This window comes from Rhea pennata, chromosome 4 (assembly GCF_028389875.1).
Source record: "Rhea pennata isolate bPtePen1 chromosome 4, bPtePen1.pri, whole genome shotgun sequence".
In the NCBI taxonomy this organism is placed as follows: Eukaryota; Metazoa; Chordata; class Aves; order Rheiformes; family Rheidae; genus Rhea; species Rhea pennata.
In genome coordinates, this window is record NC_084666.1 from 3,804,207 (window position 1) to 3,824,009 (window position 19,803).

Here is a 19,803-nt window from a genome sequence, read left to right on the forward strand (position 1 = left end):
TCCTGTCCATACCACATGTATGATTGGTATCCATACCAATCTTTGTGCCTTCATTGCCAGTTCTGCTAGGATAACTGGGGGGATCCTGGGGTTGGGAGGGATTTAGGGTTCTGCTTGCTTGTAGCACACTTGCACGCTGCACAGAAACGGGGCAGGAGCGTGACCTCCGAGGGCTGTAGCTCGAGGGTGCACGTGTATGTAGAACCGCTGAGAAAATGTGAATCAGGTTTAGCTCGGTTGGTTGGAGTGTGGTGCTGCTAATGCCAAGGTCATGGGTTCAATCCCTGTATGGGGCTATGCTGAGGGTTGGACTAGATGATCTCCAGAGGTCCCTTCCAACTTTACCATTCTGTGATTCTAAGAATCTGGACAACCCATCTCAGAGCTGTTCTTCTGTCACTAGTAAGTGCCCTTTTTTCACTGCAAAGAGGTACTTAACACCAACTCCCAGGTTTCTGCGAAGAGTGGGAGGCAGTTGGTGACTTTGGCTAGTTAAACCCAGGTAACAGACTGCACTGCTTTTCCTGTCCAGTGTCCAGGGATTTCACAGTCCACTGGTCAACTTGATTTAAAAAACATGCCTTTTTTCACTTAGGCTTTTCAGTAAAGGCCCTAAGGGCCTGCTTCCCAGGAACCCTCCCTTTAGCAATCAGCTAATTAATGGCCTCCTTATCTGTCAGCTTTCTCCTGTGCGCTGCACATTTTCTGGGGGAGGGATGCAGCCAAAGAATTGCAGAATTTTCCACCCTTCTCACCCCCACCCTGTGCTGGGCTTGATGCCATCTCCAATTAAACTCTAGTGCCTTGCATTATTGTAGAAAGCAGGGCTGGAGGGCCACTGAGAGTCACCGTTCCCTCCCTGCCCCTCTATTGCACTGACAGATGTCTGCCCTAGTAACAGCTTGGGCCTATCTCCTTCAGAGGTTTTGCCCATCGGACCGGGGATTAAGTCACTTGAGTTTTAAAGCCAAGTGACAAAAAGACAATGCTAAGGCTTGTCAGCTGCTCTGACAGGAAAGAGCGTGGATGGGGATGTGCTTTCCTGATCTCCTCCAGTACTGAAAAACTTCTTTATTTAGATTTGTTCTTCCTAAGAGACTGCCTCTTCCTGTGGTAGATGAGCACATACGTATTAAACTTGTAGGTGGAAACCTTAGGGTAATAGAAAGGACATCCCTGGCAGAGGCCGTGTTCTCTGCGGAGACAGCTGCTGCAAAGCTGATCGGAAAGGAGACAGACTATTTGAGCTGAAGTGAAGCTGTTTTAGGATTAAAGCCATTCAGTTAACTCTTTTTAGACTTCGATGTTGAGCCACGTTTCCCTTCAGGATTGTATGTAGACCCTCAATATTAAGGATGGCTGTCTACCTAAAAAGGATGGTCGCTTGAGAGGTTCTGCTGCTTTTGCTTCTGTTCATGGTTCTTGCAGATTTGCTTCTGGGACCACTTATTGTGCCCCAAGCTAGAGGAGCTTCAGGGTGAGAAATGAGTGGATTGTTGCTTCAGGATGTGAATTAACCTATAGTACAAACCAGGAGAAAATACAGATGCAATCTGCCTTTTCTTTTGTTTTTTTTTCTTTTTCCCTTCTTCCTACTGTGTCAGGTTTGTCTGTGATTAGAGAAAAAGAGATGAATCTGGACTGCATATGGTGTAGTTGTCCTTGCTGATGGGCAGATGGGCATGGTGCCCTCAGTTTTGATTCGTGGCCATTTTGTAGGGTAAATTATAAAATCAACAGAATCTTTCAGCAGGTTCATGACACTACCTTTCACCAGGCTTTACTTGATGTTTACAGCACAGGGAATTGTTCATTTCTGCTCTTTCCTCTGTTGGGCAATGAGGAATACAGTGCTTAATAAAAACATGCCAATGACTCACTTATCCTTTTGGCCAAGTGGTAACTGGGTTTTAATACAGCTTTGCTTGTCTTGTGAATGCGTTATCTGCTTATAGTGTGCAATCGGCTTATGAAAGCTGAGCTGCATTGTGCTGACGCAAGGTCTATGCAGCTTGTACTTGTTTGGGCTTCGGAAATCGGTAGACCTGAGAACCGTGGGACGTTGAAACTGCCAAAGAGCTTGTGACATTGGGGGATAGAGAAGAGATCATTTCTTTTCCTTTGCTGGAAGTCTTCACTTCAGCATAGGACATTGCTCCTAGCCTTTCTTACCTGGAAATCTTGGAATGGCTACATGTCCTATCAGTGCCTGCAATTCTCTTCTGTCTTCAGCAGTTCCACTCATTTTTTATGACTACTTCTCCTCCCTTCTTTTGTATATATTCCTTTTTCCCCCCTTTTTTAATAATTTTCTTCTTTGGTTTCCTTGCCATCCCTTACTTGTTCTCATCTACTGTCCTTCCCCCATTCATTTACCTGCTCTCTTTTACTCCTACCACTGTCATGCATCTTCCCTCATTGTATCCCTTCCCTCATCTTCCCTCCATTCAGCCTCCTCAAATACACCTTACTCTTAAACCCTGAGAGAAAATATAAATCGTATCAAGCTTCTGGAGAGCATGGATGGCAGTTGGACACTAAAACATGGTGGGTTAGCCAAATGAGGAGAGAACAGGAAGCTTTAGGAGACTTTGGTGGAGAGGATGCCTGCTTCCTACTAGGCATTTACTTTCTAGTGAACTTTAAGTACTGGATATACCCAAATAATCTGTCTCCAGAAAGGAACATGAGTTGTAATCAAACCGTCTTTGACAAGAAAAACAGGCAGGGATCTTGCCACTTTACTTATAAAAGCACTGTGCACTCCTGTGGCATGATGTAAATGAGAAAGTGACTCATTCTGGGCAAACAAGTTATTAATGGGATGAGTTGCCCTTCTTGAGGTACCTTTTAAGAACTTCTTTGTGTGATGTTACAAAGTTCCTCAGAATTTTTCTGTGGAAATGAAGGGCCATGATTCAACTGCAAGCCATTCTGAGAATCTTGCAGACAGAAGTACTTATTGCTGCAGACAGTCGCAAGCGGATGGCCAGGGTTGATGATTGTTTTCTTGCTTTTAAGCAGCTTATACTGTGGAAAACTGTAGTAAAAAAATATCAGGAAGATCTTCAAAGAGGAATGATTTGTAAGAAAGGGATCTTTCCTGTGGGTCCTTCTCAGGCTGATTCCTGGTTGTGGTATATTGAAGTTTTTGTTTGGATCTATACTTTTTCTGTACTCAACAAGAAAAATGTGTGTGCATACAAAATTCCTTTGCTAAGCTTGTGCTTGTTACTTCCTATTTCTCAGGGGACAACAGAAAAGTAAGAAAATGAATTCCCCCAGTTTGATGGATTCCTGGGCATTGCTGCTGAACAGTTGGGATAATGGAGAGGGTGGAAAGGCTGGTTCCAGATTAGAGTAGTCAAACTCCTGGGCCCTGCTACCTGAGGAAGGTTTTAAACATGGAGTCTACAGCAGGAATTGCACCTGACACACTGAGGTTGTAGGAAAGAAGAGCTGATGCCTTAATGTCAGAGGCTAGGGAGCACATAAGTCTTAGTGTGTGAGTTCGCTCCTAGCAGACTTTGAATGGAGAACGGGGTTGACCCAGGTTATGTCACTGCTCAACACAGTCAAAAATCACACCTAACCGTGCCCCGTAGAAAAGCTAGGAATTTGGACCTCCTCAAATTAAAAATCTGCCCTCATAGCATCCTCAGATGCCCTTCTGTCGCTCCTGTGGTGGCCTCTAGATGGAGATACTTTGTAGTCTGCCCTTAACCTCCAGGGAGCTGACTTACTGATTCAGCTGCCATATCTAAACAGCTGGTCAAATAACAGGATTTAGCTCCTGAAAATGGCAGGATTGTCTGGCCTGGTCTTGTGCCATTGAGAGAATGGACATACTCAACAAACAGCTTAATAGTAATTAAACTATTGCAGGTGAGCAAGGGTGATTATCTGTGTCCTTTTTTTTTGCCTGGAGGAGGGAAGTACTGTGTCTTCTTCTGACCAATAGAACTGTGGGTGCAACTTGATATGGGGTTGGAACAGAGGGTACAATAAACTGCTGAAGCTCATTAGAAGCCTGGATCTCCAGAGTTGGCAAAAGGAGGTGACCTGGTTTTAGATGCAGGAAGAAGCATGCTGTGTGGGGTTTGGATTCTTCTGTGAATCACTTTGTCTTTCTTTCTGTCCTGTCTCTGGCAGGTCTATAACTTGACTCAGGAATTCTTCCAACGAGGTAAACCAGTCAATGCTGAGAGCCAGAATAGTGTGGGCGTCTTTACACGGGACGTAGTGCGCAAACGTGTCAAAGCCGATCCGGATGACACGGAGGCCATCAAGAGGCTGAAACTAGCCATGATCCAGCAGTATCTTAAGGTGTGTGTGCACGTTGTTATTTGTTTGTTTTTTCCCAAGGGCAGATCCATCTTGAACCTCAGAGACCTGGCTAAGCTTTGCCCATCACTGAGGCATTGCTTTCAGTGGTCTCTTGCAGCTGGGGCAATTAATATTTATATAGACAACTTTTTCTTTTGAGGCAGATGCTAAGATACTGGGCTGCAAGAAATAATACATTTGCTCATTTTGTCTTTCTTTGAGTTTCCAGATTTCTAATCAGAAGGATATTTCCTAAGCCTTGTTAAATTTTCTGGTGCAATGTAAAGTTTTCTTTCCAACTGAAGCTAGTTTATTGTCAGCTTCTTTGAGAAATGTGTTGTCTTGTGCCTTACACTTGGAACCCCATGATCCAGCCAAAATATCTTTTCCCCCTTCTGCCTCTGTCCGTACCTCAGAGACCAGAAGAAATGTAAATTTGATACTAGTAATTTTCCTGGGGAAATCCCTGGAAAGCATCTTAAAGGTAAAGCAATAAAATCAAAGGCAGATTGTATAAACCCATGTCCTAATCATTTTTCCTCACGGCTTCCCTAGTTCTTTTTATCTCCTTGATGCCTTGGCCTAAATGAGATCTCTGTGGGACGAGGACTTAATGCTGCATCAAGCACTCCACAAGTAAAGTGTAACAGTCGTTCCTATTTCAATTATAATGACTTAAAGGCTTATGAAATGAGGCAGGGGAGCCAACCGGCACTGTGTGACGTGGGTAAGTATGTAGCATTCACTATTCACAGGTGGGAATCTGAAACAAAGAGAGATAAAGACCTACTTGAATCTCGCAGGAGGTCTGTGGTAACACTGAGATTAGAACCCAGGTGTCCTGACCACTGGTCTGATCTGTCAGTGTCCTAACTCAAGACCTTGTACAGCAGGATATCTCTGCAGTTGCCATGTAGTGACTAAATTATTCTGTTAGCCATGTAATATTTTTGATGTAGATGATGTTAGTCATTTCATATACTTGATTTTTCTGGTGGTTACTTCTGTGGTTGCTGCAGCTAGAGACTTTTCTGTAACTCTTGCAAATCCCTTCCAATGTGTAATACCTGAGAATAACAAAACTTTCTGATATTTAAGACTATCAGATCAGAGCTACTGCTGAGTGGATTAGCTGGTGTCTCAGCTGAAGTCAAGTCTTGGTAGTTGCCTGTTTTTCTCCCTAGTAACTGGTTTGTAGTCTTCCTTCATGGTTGAAATGACCCAATAGGTCATCACTGTCTGTCACCTTCATAGTGTGGAGTGTTCAGTGATCCAGCAGGATGAACAGCCTGCTGTGTGATCCATGGTGGTTAGCCAGTGTGCTGGGTCTGTATGCCAGTGGGCCAACAGCACTGACTCTGGGAGCTGGAGAGTGCTAGCTCCTCAGACGAACTCAGAGGACTGATCTTCAAGGCCTATCTGCCCGTGACCTGGCCCAGTAGTTGCACCTTCTCAGTCCTTCATGGAGAAACTGGGTAGTGCCCAGGAAGGGACATCCGTATGTGTGGATACAGACACAGGATCACGAGCAGCCTCTTCTCCTGCCTGTGAACCAGGCTAGTACATCTCTGACCTTTCTCTAAAAAGGAGCTTGGCTTGTTTGTATGACATCCTAGCCCTGGCAGAGAGATCCATATCCTGCACTAGGATGTTCCATAGGGAGAGGACACTGGGCTTTCCAGGCTTCTCAAAATAGATGTTACAGATTGGAAGGGCCTGGATATTTGGCCAGGCATGGAACTGTAATGTTCCCTCTGCCTAAAATACTTTTTTAAAGAATTACTGTTGGGGAATGAATGCGACTGTGATGATTTGAAGCCCACATTGTAAGATCGCTATGTCCCATGCATCACCATTGTCAGTAGAAACTTATCACAAGTCAGTTAAAACATCCTGCTTTTGTTCCACGGATTGATGCAAGCTACAGCTTTGCCTAATACCTCTGCTAACATTAACAAATAGGTTCTGAGTCTGAACCTTTGATAATCACATCAGGTGAATCAGATGTAAGTGTCTCACATTCTGACATTTCCCTTTTCTATCTAACTCAGTTTCTTCTGTGTTGGATCCTCTCACCTATGCTGCAGGTTGCTAGCTTGGTGGTCGCTAACTATTTGACAGTGTGTTGAAATCATCAGTCAGCAGAAATAGCTGTCAAAAATTTCTCATCTACTCATTGCTCCTCATGGAATGGGAATATTTATTGACATTGGGAAGAACATCTGATTAATACGACTCCATCTTTTGTTCTAGCAGTACCAAGCAACCAGTCCCTGGCCACTACTGTGGGGTTTTAAATGGAAGGAAATGGTCAGAACTGTAACCCAGAAGGATGCAGAAGGAGAGACATTGTTTCAAAGCTGTGGCCGGTGCAACCAAAGCCAATGCAGCTTGTTACTGTGACAAAACAAAAATGATTTCTCTGATAGGAAGTAAGAGTAAGAATTGATTACCCTCCCCCCCCCACCCCCACACACGCACACATCCTGTGGTAAAATGCATCTTATTAGCAACAATAATGTAATTTGATAGATTGTATTTGACTCCCAGCTTGTGCAGCTCCTGTGTGCCCTTGCGATGCTGTGCTGTGGCGAAGTGAGTTGCTTTGTGGCAATGTTGCTTTTGTGTTGCTTTTCCTTAGGTAGAGAGTTGTGAGAGCAGCTCCCACAGTATGGATGAGGTCTCGCTCAGTGAATTTGGGGAATGGACCGAAATCCCTGGGGCTCATCACATCATTCCTTGCGGTTTCATTAAAATCGTGGAAATTTTGGCCCGCTCCATTCCTGAGTCTGTCATTCAGCTCCGCAAGCCAGTCAAGTGCATCCACTGGAACCAGTCGGTCAGCAAGGAGATTGAGCGGGTGGCTGACCACAACAGTGACCTCCCTGAGGAGGACAAGGGCTCTAATGTCTTCGTAGAGTGTGAGGACTGTGAGTTCATCCCAGCTGACCACGTCATTGTGACTGTGTCTCTGGGAGTCTTAAAGAAACGCCATGAGAGCCTGTTTCATCCTCGCTTGCCCGAGGAGAAGGTGATGGCCATTGAGAAACTAGGAATCAGTACAACTGACAAGATTTTCCTGGAGTTTGAAGAGCCCTTCTGGAGTTCTGAATGCAACAGTATCCAATTTGTTTGGGAAGATGAGGCAGAGAGTGAGAGCTTGACCTATCCTGAGGACCTGTGGTACAAGAAGATCTGCAGCTTTGATGTGCTCTACCCACCAGAGCGGTATGGCTATGTGCTGAGTGGCTGGATCTGTGGAGAAGAGGCTTTGATTATGGAGAAGTGTGATGATGAAACTGTGGCAGAAACCTGCACTGAAATGCTGCGTAAATTTACAGGTCAGTCATGCTCTGGTTTCTTTGACAAGTCGGGACGAGAGAGAGAATGGGTCTGGGGTTTTGAATTACTACTGAGAAGGGAAAATATTAAAGTAATTTTTAGTTCTTTGGCATTTACATCCCCTTGGATGGGCTCTGCAAGTGCTTCCAACATGTCTCCTGCTGTAGGGGCATAGGTGTGCCTGAAAGCTATTTACAGAGAGGCTGATAACCAGCTCAAGAAGTGGTAGGCTGAAGTGCCCAGGAATTCCACATGCTCTGTTTTATTTAATCACGGATAATGCTTCATCAGCTGGATGAAGGTGGATGAACTGTCAGAGTCAGGACTCCTGAGGACTGATCTCAGCAGTGGAAAGCAGCAGAGCTCTATTAAAGCTAGTGAGGTTGGATAGAATGAGATCCTGAGATGTAGTGGTTGAATCACATCCCTGACTTCCATTTACCATGAGGCCATATGGAAATCTCATTGGCCAAGTGTCCACTGATCCTGAGAGTTTACATTTCTAGGTGCCTGACCTAAACCTTCCAGGACTTCAGACTGATTTAATGGGTACTTAGTTCACATGACATTAAAGGTAGCAGCTGGAGCAATACAGATCGTTTGTGTTCTATGCTGAGAAAATCCAAGATGAGAGCACTAAAAGTTTTGGTACTTGCACAAGCCTGGCCTTAATTTGTCTGCAGTCACTTCTCTAGAGCTTACACAGCTTTCCAGTGAAGAGGCTTTGAGTGTCTACAAAGTTTTTTGTGATCCTCAGATAGAAAACACTGTGCAAGTATAAAGTGTTACTTCTGAAAGGAATGGTGATTGAGCATTGAGGCAAGGATTTTTGATTTATACATAATTACAAGCAATTATAAAAGCCATGTGTCTTACAAGATTAGGTGTGGCTTATGTTATTCTAGAGATGAGTCTCCAGATTAAGCTATTTATATCTATTAGCCTGTGTTAGTCAAATATCAATAACCAGCAATTTTTCAGCCTTCCCCTCTTCTCTGTGGACCTTCAATTATCTGGAGAAATTTGCCTTCACACGTTTAACTTTCCCTTATGCTTACAGACCATTTGCTACAGACGGTGCTGAGGTCTAGAGAAAGGGTCCTGAAAAATGAGCATAACTGGAAACTGCAAAAGAAATATTATGTCTTACTAGCCTCTTTAGAAGTCATAAGGTAGACTTTGGTTTCAGAAACTCTAATACTGTAGACTTTGGTTTCAGAAACTCTAATACGGACACCAGAATTGAATCCCAGATTCAGCTACCACCATTAGTGGCTTTATGTTGAAAAATGAACCTGTGGTGTATCTTCTGCTTGTGACATCTCTTCTCCTGTACCCAGGCAGTTTCTGGTTCCTGAGCTGTTTTCATTTTTAGTGGTATTGGGTATCCCTATGTTATGTTGCAGTGTCAGTACGTACTTGCCTTCTTTCCTCCTGACCTTGCCAGGCCATCTGCTGCCCGATGCAGATGTAGCAGGAGGCTCTTCTGCTCTTTAAGGCCAAGTTGTTCCAGTCATGATGTCTCCCAAAGTGTATAAACAACATTGTTTGTTGCAGCTCTTTTTGCTTAATCCCCCACTTTTTTTTTTTTTTTTTTCCTAAAATACCTTGATTAATTTTCGAGAATTTCTTAGGTCTTTCTCACTGTGACAAATGGGAGTGTTCTCTACCTCTTCCTTCCTGCACTCCTTTGCTGTTTTTATAGTTACTGTTATTGTTATTGTTTGCATGTATTGGATGTTCCTCTCTTCCTCTCGGGCTGGAAATATGCTGGCACTGTGCTGTCGGTACGTGCTGTGGTTGCTGTTCCAGCTGATACTGCACCTGGTCTCTGTCCATCAGACTATATAGCAGCATGAGCTCCATCTCAGCCTTTTGCTGATCCTGGGTTATCTAACCCTGAAGAAATTCAGACTGAATTTACCAGGGACTTGCGTAAAGTGAGAGAGGTCCCTTCTTTCAATTGCTCAGAACTACAAGGAGAACACCTGTCCTTGGACCACCAATTACACAACATGGCCTGTTCCACTTTTTGTCCCAAAAGCTTGTTAATTTGTAGAAAACCCTTGCCTGATCTTACGAGATAGCCTTGGTAAGATAACTAGATTTATCTCCAGTTACCTTTGCTCCCCCATTTTCCTTGAGGGCTTCTCAAGAGAAGCGATACCTCAGTAATAACTGGACCAGATGCAAGGCCATATGGTGTTCTCCGCTAACTTATTCCATTGGGTGTGTGAGAATGGTTAGATCATTGCCCCAATGGCGGAAGTATGTCTAGCCATGAGGAGTGCTGCCGGTAGTGATGAGATATGGAGCAGAGCACAGAAACAAGTAAATCTGTTTCCAGGATCCAAAGAAACCTCTGGACTGTTGTCCTTTTTCAAGAGTCCTGTGCCTACACCTCATCTTGAAGTTCATCTATCTCATGGCTGAACTGCTTATTTGAGGTATCTAGCACTGTGTCTTGGAGACTTCAGGCTTAAGATTTCCGCATGTTTCCAAATGATTGGGCTCCTGTGTACAGCAGAGCGAGCCCTTCCCTTTCCTGGAAAAGAATCATGTTTTGAAGTAAGTAAAAAGCTCTAGCACATCAGTTAACAACAGTTTTTTTCAGCAGATTTATTTTTTTGGAGAGGGGAACAAAACAGGCTTCTATCTGTGATCTAATTGTAGACATTTCTGGACATGACCAGTACTCTGTAGTCTATTTAGCACCACCAAGGCCAACTTTGAAAGGATTTTCTTACCATCCAACTTCATGTATGTCAGAGGATTGAGTTGGGAGACTAGTTTCCCTAACTTTCTATGCTCCGTGTGAAAAGAAGGTCTTCCACAAGGCAGATCAGATCTTCCACACCCCATTTGGTGCTTCAAGACTCCTTCTGAAGAAGTTTTTCTCTGCTGAGTATAAGAGAGAGCCTTAGGACTGTTATTCAGTAATGAAAGTAGATAGCATTAACCTTTGTATGTCCACGTCATCCTTTGTAGCTTGCATGTTCTGGGTATAAAGGCTCCAACTTTCCTAACTCTTATCCCTCTTTTACAGACTTAATGCATTAACCATGTGAGTTCCTGTCTTCAGCTGTATTTTTCTGGTACGTTGCCTTGGTCCATTACCTACCCTGACTTCAGAGGGTGTTTGACCAATCTTTCGTTAAATCCTTTCTTTTAGGTGCAGTTTTATTTTAACCTGGGAATTTCTGTCCACAAGGAGATTATTTGCCTCTGTGACCTAAAATTTCACATGCAGGTTAGTGTAGCGGATTATCTGGCTTTGCTGTGAAAGCTCTCAGGATCCTTCTAACCTAAGAACCATTGACAATTACAGCTCTTCAGAACTGGATGGCTGAAAAGCATAGCATCCTCTGAATCTGATTAAATGTGATGCCTTTAAACAATTAGATGTCTTGTACGAGTTTCTTTGTTGGCTAAGCTGTGAGAGTTAGAAGCCAGAGAGTAGTAATTGCAGGCCTGCTTCCTTCTGAAGTACTTGAATTTGTCAAGCTGAGCCTGGAGGTGTTGGGGGGGTGGGGCTCTTGCTGGGAGAGGTGCTTTTTTCTTTCTGCTTCTCATGTACTTTCTGGATCTCATCGTGAGTATGAGCTTTTAGCTATACTAAAAGCTATTTTCCCATTTTCCCTATTTTCTGCAAGGGGTTTCCACACTTCCATCTCCATGTACATAGCAGGCTCTCTGCAGTATTGTAAAGCCTAATTTCCAAAGATACTCAGAGTAAGATCAGTGCTTTGAACCTCATCAGAGCAGCTTCATGGTGCCTAATTCCCACATGTTTCCAGACATTGATCTGAAGACTTTGCACTGACTCCAGTGGCCCTCATAGCTTTAGATGAAGACCATCAGATTTTAGAGAAGCTTAAATCCACACCTATTTCTATGAGAAACTGATCTAGAGACAGCAAATCAGCTGATTCCTCCTACTTCCTATTTAGGTGTCAAAGCTGTCTGTCTTTCAAACTTTTATTTAGGTAGAACTCTCCTCATCTTCAAGAGAGGATATTCATAGTGTTATTTAGGTGTTTATGTGTGAACTGGGTCCCTGAGCTTCCACTTTACTCCATGGTTATCTGGGGCCCAGTTCAGCTCCTACCCATGACATTTTTAATGTTGTTGAAGATGCCCTCACGTGTCCTACCTGCCCTCTAGCTATTTCTGTATTAGAAAAGGGATCTCCTATAGGCTCTGTGTCATACATGCAAGTTCCACATGGCTTCCTCGGATACCCTCATGTATACTCTGTATGGCTATGGACAGTAGCGTGTGGATAGTTGAACAGTTTTGTAGATCTCTATTGACTGTGATGGGAGTTTAGGCCCTCTGCTCACAGGCAGACACCTAAATTTGTGTATATTAATTTAATTGAGATCTATGAGATGATCTTACGATCATCTGTGTTTCATAATCAGCTCCATAACCAATAAATATGTGTAGCCATATCTCCGAATAGTTGAATAAAGAGTGGATAGTTTGAGGCACATGGATTTATTTTCCATAACTTCACAAGTATGAGTTTGTGCCTGTTTCAGTGATGACGGAAGTCCTTTTTTAGCCGTTCTGTCTCTGTTTGAACAGTGAATTTGTGCTCAGTTCTTTGAAGTTTTCGCATCTATATCCATTAAGTTACTTTTATCTGTAGATGAAGAGAAGCAGCCCACATGTTTACTCATGTGTTTAAAAGCGGATTGAGGAAGCCCAGTTAAATATATTATTTGAAACAGTCTGACTGTACCAGTCATTGTAGATTTTGCCTTGCAAAGAACATCTCAGGACTGGAGCTTGTGTTGTGTCTTCCTTTGTGATCTTTGACCAAGCTCCCTCCTCTCTGCTTGCTACTGAAATGACTTTTCTCTCTGGAAACAGTTGGGGGATAATGTGAATCCTTGACTGGTGTTCCGCAAACTTCCTACCCCAAAGATAACTCATGCATAAATTCACAAGTGTAGAGGCATGATAGTTGCCACTGTTTGCAGTCTTGCAAGCCTATAGGCAAAGGGGAGGGCGGGATAGTGGTTGAATCATAGAATCAGTAAGGTTGGAAGGGACCTCTGGAGATCATCTAGTCCAACCTGCCCGCTCAGCAGGGCCACCTAAAGCATGTTAGACAGGGTTGCATCCAGGCGGGCCTTGAAGATCTCCAAAGCAGGAGACTCCACAACCTCTCTGGGCAACCTGCTCCAGTGCTCCATCACTCTCACAGGGAAGAAATTCCCCCTCACAGTCAGGCGGAACTTCCTGTGCTTCAATTTTTGCCCATTGCCTCTTGTCCTGTGACACAGGACAACTGAAAAGAGTTTGTCTCTGTCCCCCTGACATCCTCCCTTCAGATACTTATCCACACTGAGACCCAGCTCTCGCAGCCGTTCCTCATAGGGCAGGTGCTCCAGCCGTCTGATCATCTTCATAGCCCTACGCTGGACTCTCTCTAGTAGCTCCATGTCTCTCTTGTACTGGGGAGCCCAGAACTGGACACAGTACTTGAGATGAGGCCTCCCCAGGGCTGAGTAGAGGGGCAGGATCACCTCCCTTGACCTGCTGGCAACACTCTTCCTAATGCAGCCTGGGAGACCATTGGCCTTCTTGGCCACAAGGGCACATTGCTGGCTCATGGTCAACCTGTCATCCATCAGCACTCCCAGGTCCTTCTCTGCAGAGCTGCTCTCCAGCAGGTCAGCCCCCAGCTTGTACTGGTGCCTAGGGTTATTTTTCCCTAGGTGCAGGACTCTGCACTTGCCCTTGTTGGAGCTCATGAGGTTCCTCTCTGCCCAACTCTCCAGCCTGTCCGGGTCTCTCTGGATGGCAGCACAGCCCTCAGGTGTGTCAGCCACTCCTCCCAGCTTGGTAGCATCAGCAAACTTGCTGAGGATGCACTCCATCCCCTCATCCAGGTCATTGATGAAGAAGTTGAACAGGATGGGAGCCAGTCCTGAGCCCTGGGGGACGCCACTAGCCACAGGCCTCCAACTAGACTCCACGCCACTGATGACGACCCTCTGAGCTCTGCCTTTCAGCCAGTTCTCAATCCACCTCACTGTCCACTCCTCTAACCCACACTTCCTGAGCTTCTTTAGGAGGATTTTATGGGAGACAGTGTCGAAAGCCTTGTTGAAGTCAAGGTACACTCATCTACCCAGCCAGTCATTCCATCCTAGAAGGCTATCAGATTGGTTAAGCAGGATTTCCCCTTGGTGAATCCATGACGGCTACTCCTGATCACCTTCTTTTCCTCCATGTATCTGGAGATGACATCCAGAATGAGCTGTTCCATCACCTTACCAGGGATGGAGGTGAGGCTGACTGGCCTATAGTTGTCTGGGTCCTCCTTTTTGCCCTTTTTGAAGACTGTAGTGACATTGGCTTTCTTCCAGTCCTCAGGCACCTCTCCAATTCTCCAGGACCTTTCAAAGGTGATGGAGAGCGGCTTGGCAACAACATCTGCCAGCTCCCTCAGTACCCGTGGGTGCATCCCATCCAGGCCCATGGATTTGTGGATGTCTAGCCTGCCCAGAAGGTCTCTAATCCTATCCTCCTTAACCAAAGGAAAGTCTTACCTTCTCTGGACTTTCTCCCTCGCATCCAGGACACATTGACTCCTGCAGTGGAAATCTTCTAGGTACTGTGACAATGAGAACATGCACTAGCTATGTAAGAGCCATCACTAGCCCTTTGCAGTCTCCTCTTATTTGAATACACATTGAGTGATTGGTTTTGTGTATTGGAATTTGATGGAAAACTTCTTTGACCTCATTTTTTCATGTGTTGTCTAACAGCATTCATGGTGTGTTCTGGGCTTTCCCACAGCCTTTGAAAATAAAAGTGATAACTGTTCTCTTGACATATCTGAGAGCTCTCTGCTCTCAGCTCCCACTGGGCTTTTCGCTTCCACCCCGGGCATTCATTCCCACTGTGAAGATTCTTGGAAGAGCATATTTTATATGTTTGGTTATGCTAAGTTTATACTCTTGAAACAACATGCAGTTGCAGGATGTATTTTTTGATAGGGTGTATTTATTTGCTAGTCTGTGACATATTTTGATCTGGAAGTTAGTGGCTGACGATGTAATGGAGCAAGCCAGCCACGTTCTGAAGTGACCTTTTCTGTATGGCTTATATTTCATAGTTCTGTTAGGCACACACTACTCCTAAAATGGATAGCTGAACCAGGAAAATAGCTTGCTCCTAATTTTAAGGAACTAAATAATATAATGCCTAGCTAATCTCTACAGTTGTATTTTTACTCCCTCTGTAAGTCCTAATGAAGAAAGTGGGGGAGTTTAGATTATGTTCTCTGTAGGTTAAGCAGGCTTAAGTGTTACAGAGTCGGGGTCTGTGTAAGACAGAAATGTATCGATTACTCCTACTTCTTGTACTGATAGTCTCCCAAACTCGAAGGAAGTAGCTGAACCTTGCCTGGATATGTGAGGCTGCCTCAAAGGTGGCCTGAAGGGTGGGTCTGAGCTCTCCTGCGGAGAGAATTCTTCTTCATTGTAATTCTCTATGTCTCATCTCTTCTTTTCCCCTCTTGCCAGAGAAATTACAGTCACAGGAGTCCCAACAAAATCTCAGTCAGTGACACAGACTGAGATGCTCTCAAGCTGTCCTAGCGAGAGGCTCTCCAAAGTATGTTCCTCTGTATTTGAGTTCTAGGTGGATTGTAGTGCCAGGAGGTGGATTGCCTTAGTTACAAGCCCTGGGTCCCATATACTTCTGTTGTCTTTGAGGTGGGATTATCATCGCATTATCATTGGTCACTCAGGTGCTCCCCCTGGGTCCAGTGTCCTTGTAGCAGTTGAACTCCTGCAGCCATCTAGAAGCCCTGCTTTTCAACCTCATAAACATTCTTTCACTTCCATGTGCATCACACAAAATGGATTTGTTGGATTTTAGATTAACTTTGGGAGGCAATCAGGTAAAAGTTCAAGTAAGGAATACAAGTATGGAGAACTTTCTGTCAGATTTTCCCACACCTCTGCAGAATGAGCATTTGCCTTCCTTGTTGTCTTCTTCCTACACCCTCTCTGGAGGTGCACCTCTCTCACCATGCTACCTAAATATCTGGTTTAGACTGGGCACCCAACTAAATGGCTAAAGTGAATGATACATGTGATGGCTTGATCACCACCATGCTCTCCAAAACAAGTGAAACCAGGAAATGCTCTATATTTTCAGCCAGAGAGTGTCCAGGGTTACCTGGAACTCCCCAATCGCTTAAGAACATAAGCATCTTAACAGTCTTTCGCAAAGTGGAAGGCAAGATGACTGGCATTAAAAGGGATGCTCTTTCTGTTACATAGATATTTAGAACTCAGCAATTAAAGAGAGATCTATTTTAGGGCTATTCATGCAGTCCATGGGCTCTGTCAGGATGTATTTTCAGTGGAGTTGTCTGAAAGCTACCTCACACCTGACACCAATACTACCATGTTTTCTCTCTGACACTGTCTTAGTTTTTTGTCTTCTGTTGGTTTCCACCCAGGGAATCCAAACATTCCGAAACCTCGCCGGATCCTGCGATCCTCCTGGGGCAGCAATCCCAACTTCCGTGGATCCTACTCTTATACTCAAGTTGGGTCTAGTGGGGCTGATGTGGAAAAACTTGCTAAGCCACTGCCTTATGCCGAAAGCTCCAAAACTACTGTAAGTATGGACCAAACTGGCCCTCTGGCAAGGAGACTAACATGACACTGGGAGGGTGGTTGAAAGAGATGCTCTCTAATTGGGCCTCCAGTGATGTGTTTTCCATTTTTTTTGTACATACTCTTCTGGACAAATGATGCCTGTGGGATTTTACCTCTTTAATGACTGGAATCCCAGCACTTCAGAGAATCCCCTTAGCTCTCTCTAAAATTGTCAAGAGCTGGGCATCTATGTGGCTATTGCCACTGGGTAATTGTGAACTCTGTTTTGCTGACTTTTGTCCTTCTTGTGCTCAGTTTAAAATTACTTAGGAAAGCGCATGTTATTCTGATGTAAAGTGTAGCCTGAATATGTAGCATTAAATGCATGACCACTGCTAAGGACTAATTCTGAAGATATCAGAGGTGCATATTAGGAAGCTCTTCTGTGTTGGCAGTAGAGGGTTTGGGAGGTCCAGCGCTTGGTGGGGGAATTGTGCATTGGTAGGGAACAGTGAATTTGTTCCTCAGAAACTGCTTTTGGTTTGTGATTATAACATGAAGACTAAGAGCGCACATGGAGATAGTTGCCGCAGTTCAGCTGATGAACAGTAATGCCCTAAGCCAAAGTCACTCCATCATTCAGGGTAATGTGTCCATGTCCAAAAATGATGGATGAATGAATATGTAACCATCAAACAGCTGTCTATCTCCTATGCCCAGAGCCTGAATCCACTGTCTAATTTTGTACAGCACAGAAATATATTTGAAAAGCTAGTAGGAGTTTTAGGGGTCTTTCAAGGCCTCTCAGCAGATCTCTGCCTCTTGGAGAAGTGAGGAATCTGCAGTCTCTACCTCAGAACTGAGTTGGCACCAATTTTAGAAAACACCTAACTATTGGCATAAGAGACAATACTTACTCTTACCTTGCCGATTTTGAGACAGACCTATCTTTCCTTCTGAAATTGCAGTCCTGAAAAAAAAAAAAAAAATCTAAATACCCCAAAGGCTAAAGTGTAATTTAGAGGAGTGAGGAGCAGAGTCAGCTCTTCTGAAGTTAGGTGCTCAGTGAGTTGTGTAGATCTGTTTGAGGGTATTAGAGCAACCTAGCTCCAGGATAGTGCTGTGGCCCTGCGAACAGCATGGTGCTGGCACGCTAACACACATGAGCTTGGTATTCTCAGCCGTATGCTCTCCCTGCCTCTGTAGCCCACCACGTTGGGAATTTGAGAACCAGCACTCCAAAAACATAGGTGTGAACTCATGGGAGTAGAAACTTCTCTCCTCGTTTTGCCTCGTTTGTGCTTGAGTATTCCCACTGCCGAGCTTTTACACTTGTCTTACCCTCTCCAGCCGATGCAGGTGATGTTTTCCGGGGAGGCCACTCACAGGAAATATTATTCCACGACCCATGGTGCTGTGCTTTCTGGACAGAGGGAGGCTGCTCACCTCATCGAAATGTACCAGGATCTCTTACAGTGCCAGAGCTGAAAGGCCCCGTGTTTGAGACCACCACCAGCTCCCAGTTCCTTCTGTAGGTGTGTCGAGGGGTTCTTTTGTATTTCGGTTCCCAGTAGAACAACCTTTATCTTTTTATATTAAAAAAAAGACCCTAATGGTTTAAAAACATAGTCATCGGTAGCTTCATTTCCGTGTGCTGTATCGTTAACAGGGAAGGGTGCTCTTTACGTCTGGTAAGCTGTTCGTTTGTCATCTTAATTCTAATTGCACTTTCAGTGCCTATCAGTCTTTTTTTCTTCTTTCTGTATTGTAAGTGCCTTCTATACTAAAATAAATGTTGTAATAAAAAAATGGATGTTGTGGTAGTTCCTGGACATTCAGCTCAGTATTTCATTTCTCTTTTTTCCAACGTGTTATAAAAAATAGTTTTTTTTTTCCTTTCTACGAAATCTGGAGTAGGAGTATCCCGAGATATGTCTGGATATTCAGTGTACTTTATTCACCGTGTGTTGGAGGAGCCGCGCTGCAGAGACACACTCATTTATCTTATCCGGATTAATTCTGAACTGAACTCACTTCTGTTCTACTTAGTTCAGTCCATTTGTGGAAAGATGTAAGAGGAATCGCAGCACAGCAAAGTGGAAGGTTGGGCAGCCTTAGGGAAAGCAGCATCTGAGACTGCGTCTGCATTTGGTCAGGAGAAGTATCGTCGTTTTGAGGGCAATGTCATCACTGCTTTTCAAAAATCAGTATGTGCTCGGGTGGAAGCAGTTTCTCCTGTATGTTTGGGCAGATAGGCCAATACTGCTGAACCATGAGAAGAAGAAACACCATTGCCAAAGAGTATGACATGTCTGGCGAGGTCTGTTTTTGAGTATGCCAACTCTTCCTTGTGTGAGCTGGACAGCCCAGCTCCATCCAAAGAGTACCTCAGGCAATGACACTTCTTGCAGTGACTCAGCCAAGTTGCTGGAAAATTCATGCAAGTGTGTTTGAAAAAAATATAACTATGAACAAAATTGACTGAAAAGGGGAATTTAATGAGAAAAAGTTTTGAAATTAGCTTGGGATGAATGAATACAGATAATGTAACAAGCTTGTCCTAATGTGTGCCACTTAAAAGTTCCAGGAGACAGGCTAAAATTTATCTTCTAAGTAGAGAGACAAACTGTTTCCCACTAGAGCCTAATGATAATCACCTTTAGTGAATTGTAGTGGAAATAAAAATTCTATTTACAATGTCAGGAATTTGTTGCATAGAAGGTACTTTGTCTGGAAAAAAATCTCTCAGAACTGGGGCTTTCCAACAGTGGCTCTTATTCCAGCAATGTAATCTGGACTGAAAAGATCTGGTCAGTGTGAAGCTAACAGGACTGTGACAAATGAGAAACGGTCTGGGTGCTATATTCCGCAAGCTAGTTCAAAGAAAAGTCAGTGAGTTTAATAAGGGAATTCTCTATTGATCTAAATAGGCTTCCTGAAAAGCCTATTTAAAATATGTTTTAAAAATGTGTTATAGCTTTAGTTGCTGAAGCATATGTGTGTGTGTTTGTGTACCTACTTTGTTTCTGTCAAAGGGTTTTCTGATCGTGTAGCAAGTATTTGCCAGGACATATGTTTCTTTGTTTAACCGTAAGCCAAACTTCTTCAAAGCCAACTTACAGTATGTTCTAAAGAGGAGCTGGGTGCAGACTCAGGAAACCTACAGTTTTCACAGGTCATCACTGTTTGCAGTTGTTTGGGATCCCTCGAATTGTGTGAGTTTACAAAGAAAGACGACCTTGGATAACTCCTCCTGGCTTTGAGTCTTTAACCAGATTGGAAGCACTCGGTACTGCTTACACCAAATGCAGAATGTGCCTGCGTATCTCCTGCACCACCTAGCATGGACTTCGTGAGATATGGTACATCTAGGCCAATATCTTGTTTCTGAGATGGTATTTCATGGCATTGGCCATGGAATTGCCATGGAATGGTGGAATGGCATTTCATATTCCAGCGTCACTCTGGGACTGACACTTGAATCCAGAGAGGATGTTTTCTT

The 19,803-nt window shown here is 44.1% G+C and overlaps 1 protein-coding gene across 2 annotated transcripts in view; it reads left to right on the forward strand.

Moving 5' to 3' along the window:
• Positions 1-18,112, forward strand: part of SMOX (spermine oxidase) — a 56,711-nt gene extending 38,599 nt beyond the window's left edge. For both annotated transcript variants that reach the window (XM_062575079.1, XM_062575080.1), the window contains exons 4-7: positions 4,153-4,326; positions 6,968-7,667; positions 16,160-16,320; positions 17,652-18,112. In XM_062575079.1, the coding sequence (XP_062431063.1) occupies positions 4,153-4,326; positions 6,968-7,667; positions 16,160-16,320; positions 17,652-17,789 (1,173 nt within the window). In that variant the 3' untranslated portion in view covers positions 17,790-18,112. The remainder of the gene's footprint in view (positions 1-4,152; positions 4,327-6,967; positions 7,668-16,159; positions 16,321-17,651) is intronic.
• The last annotated feature ends 1,691 nt before the right edge of the window (positions 18,113-19,803 follow it).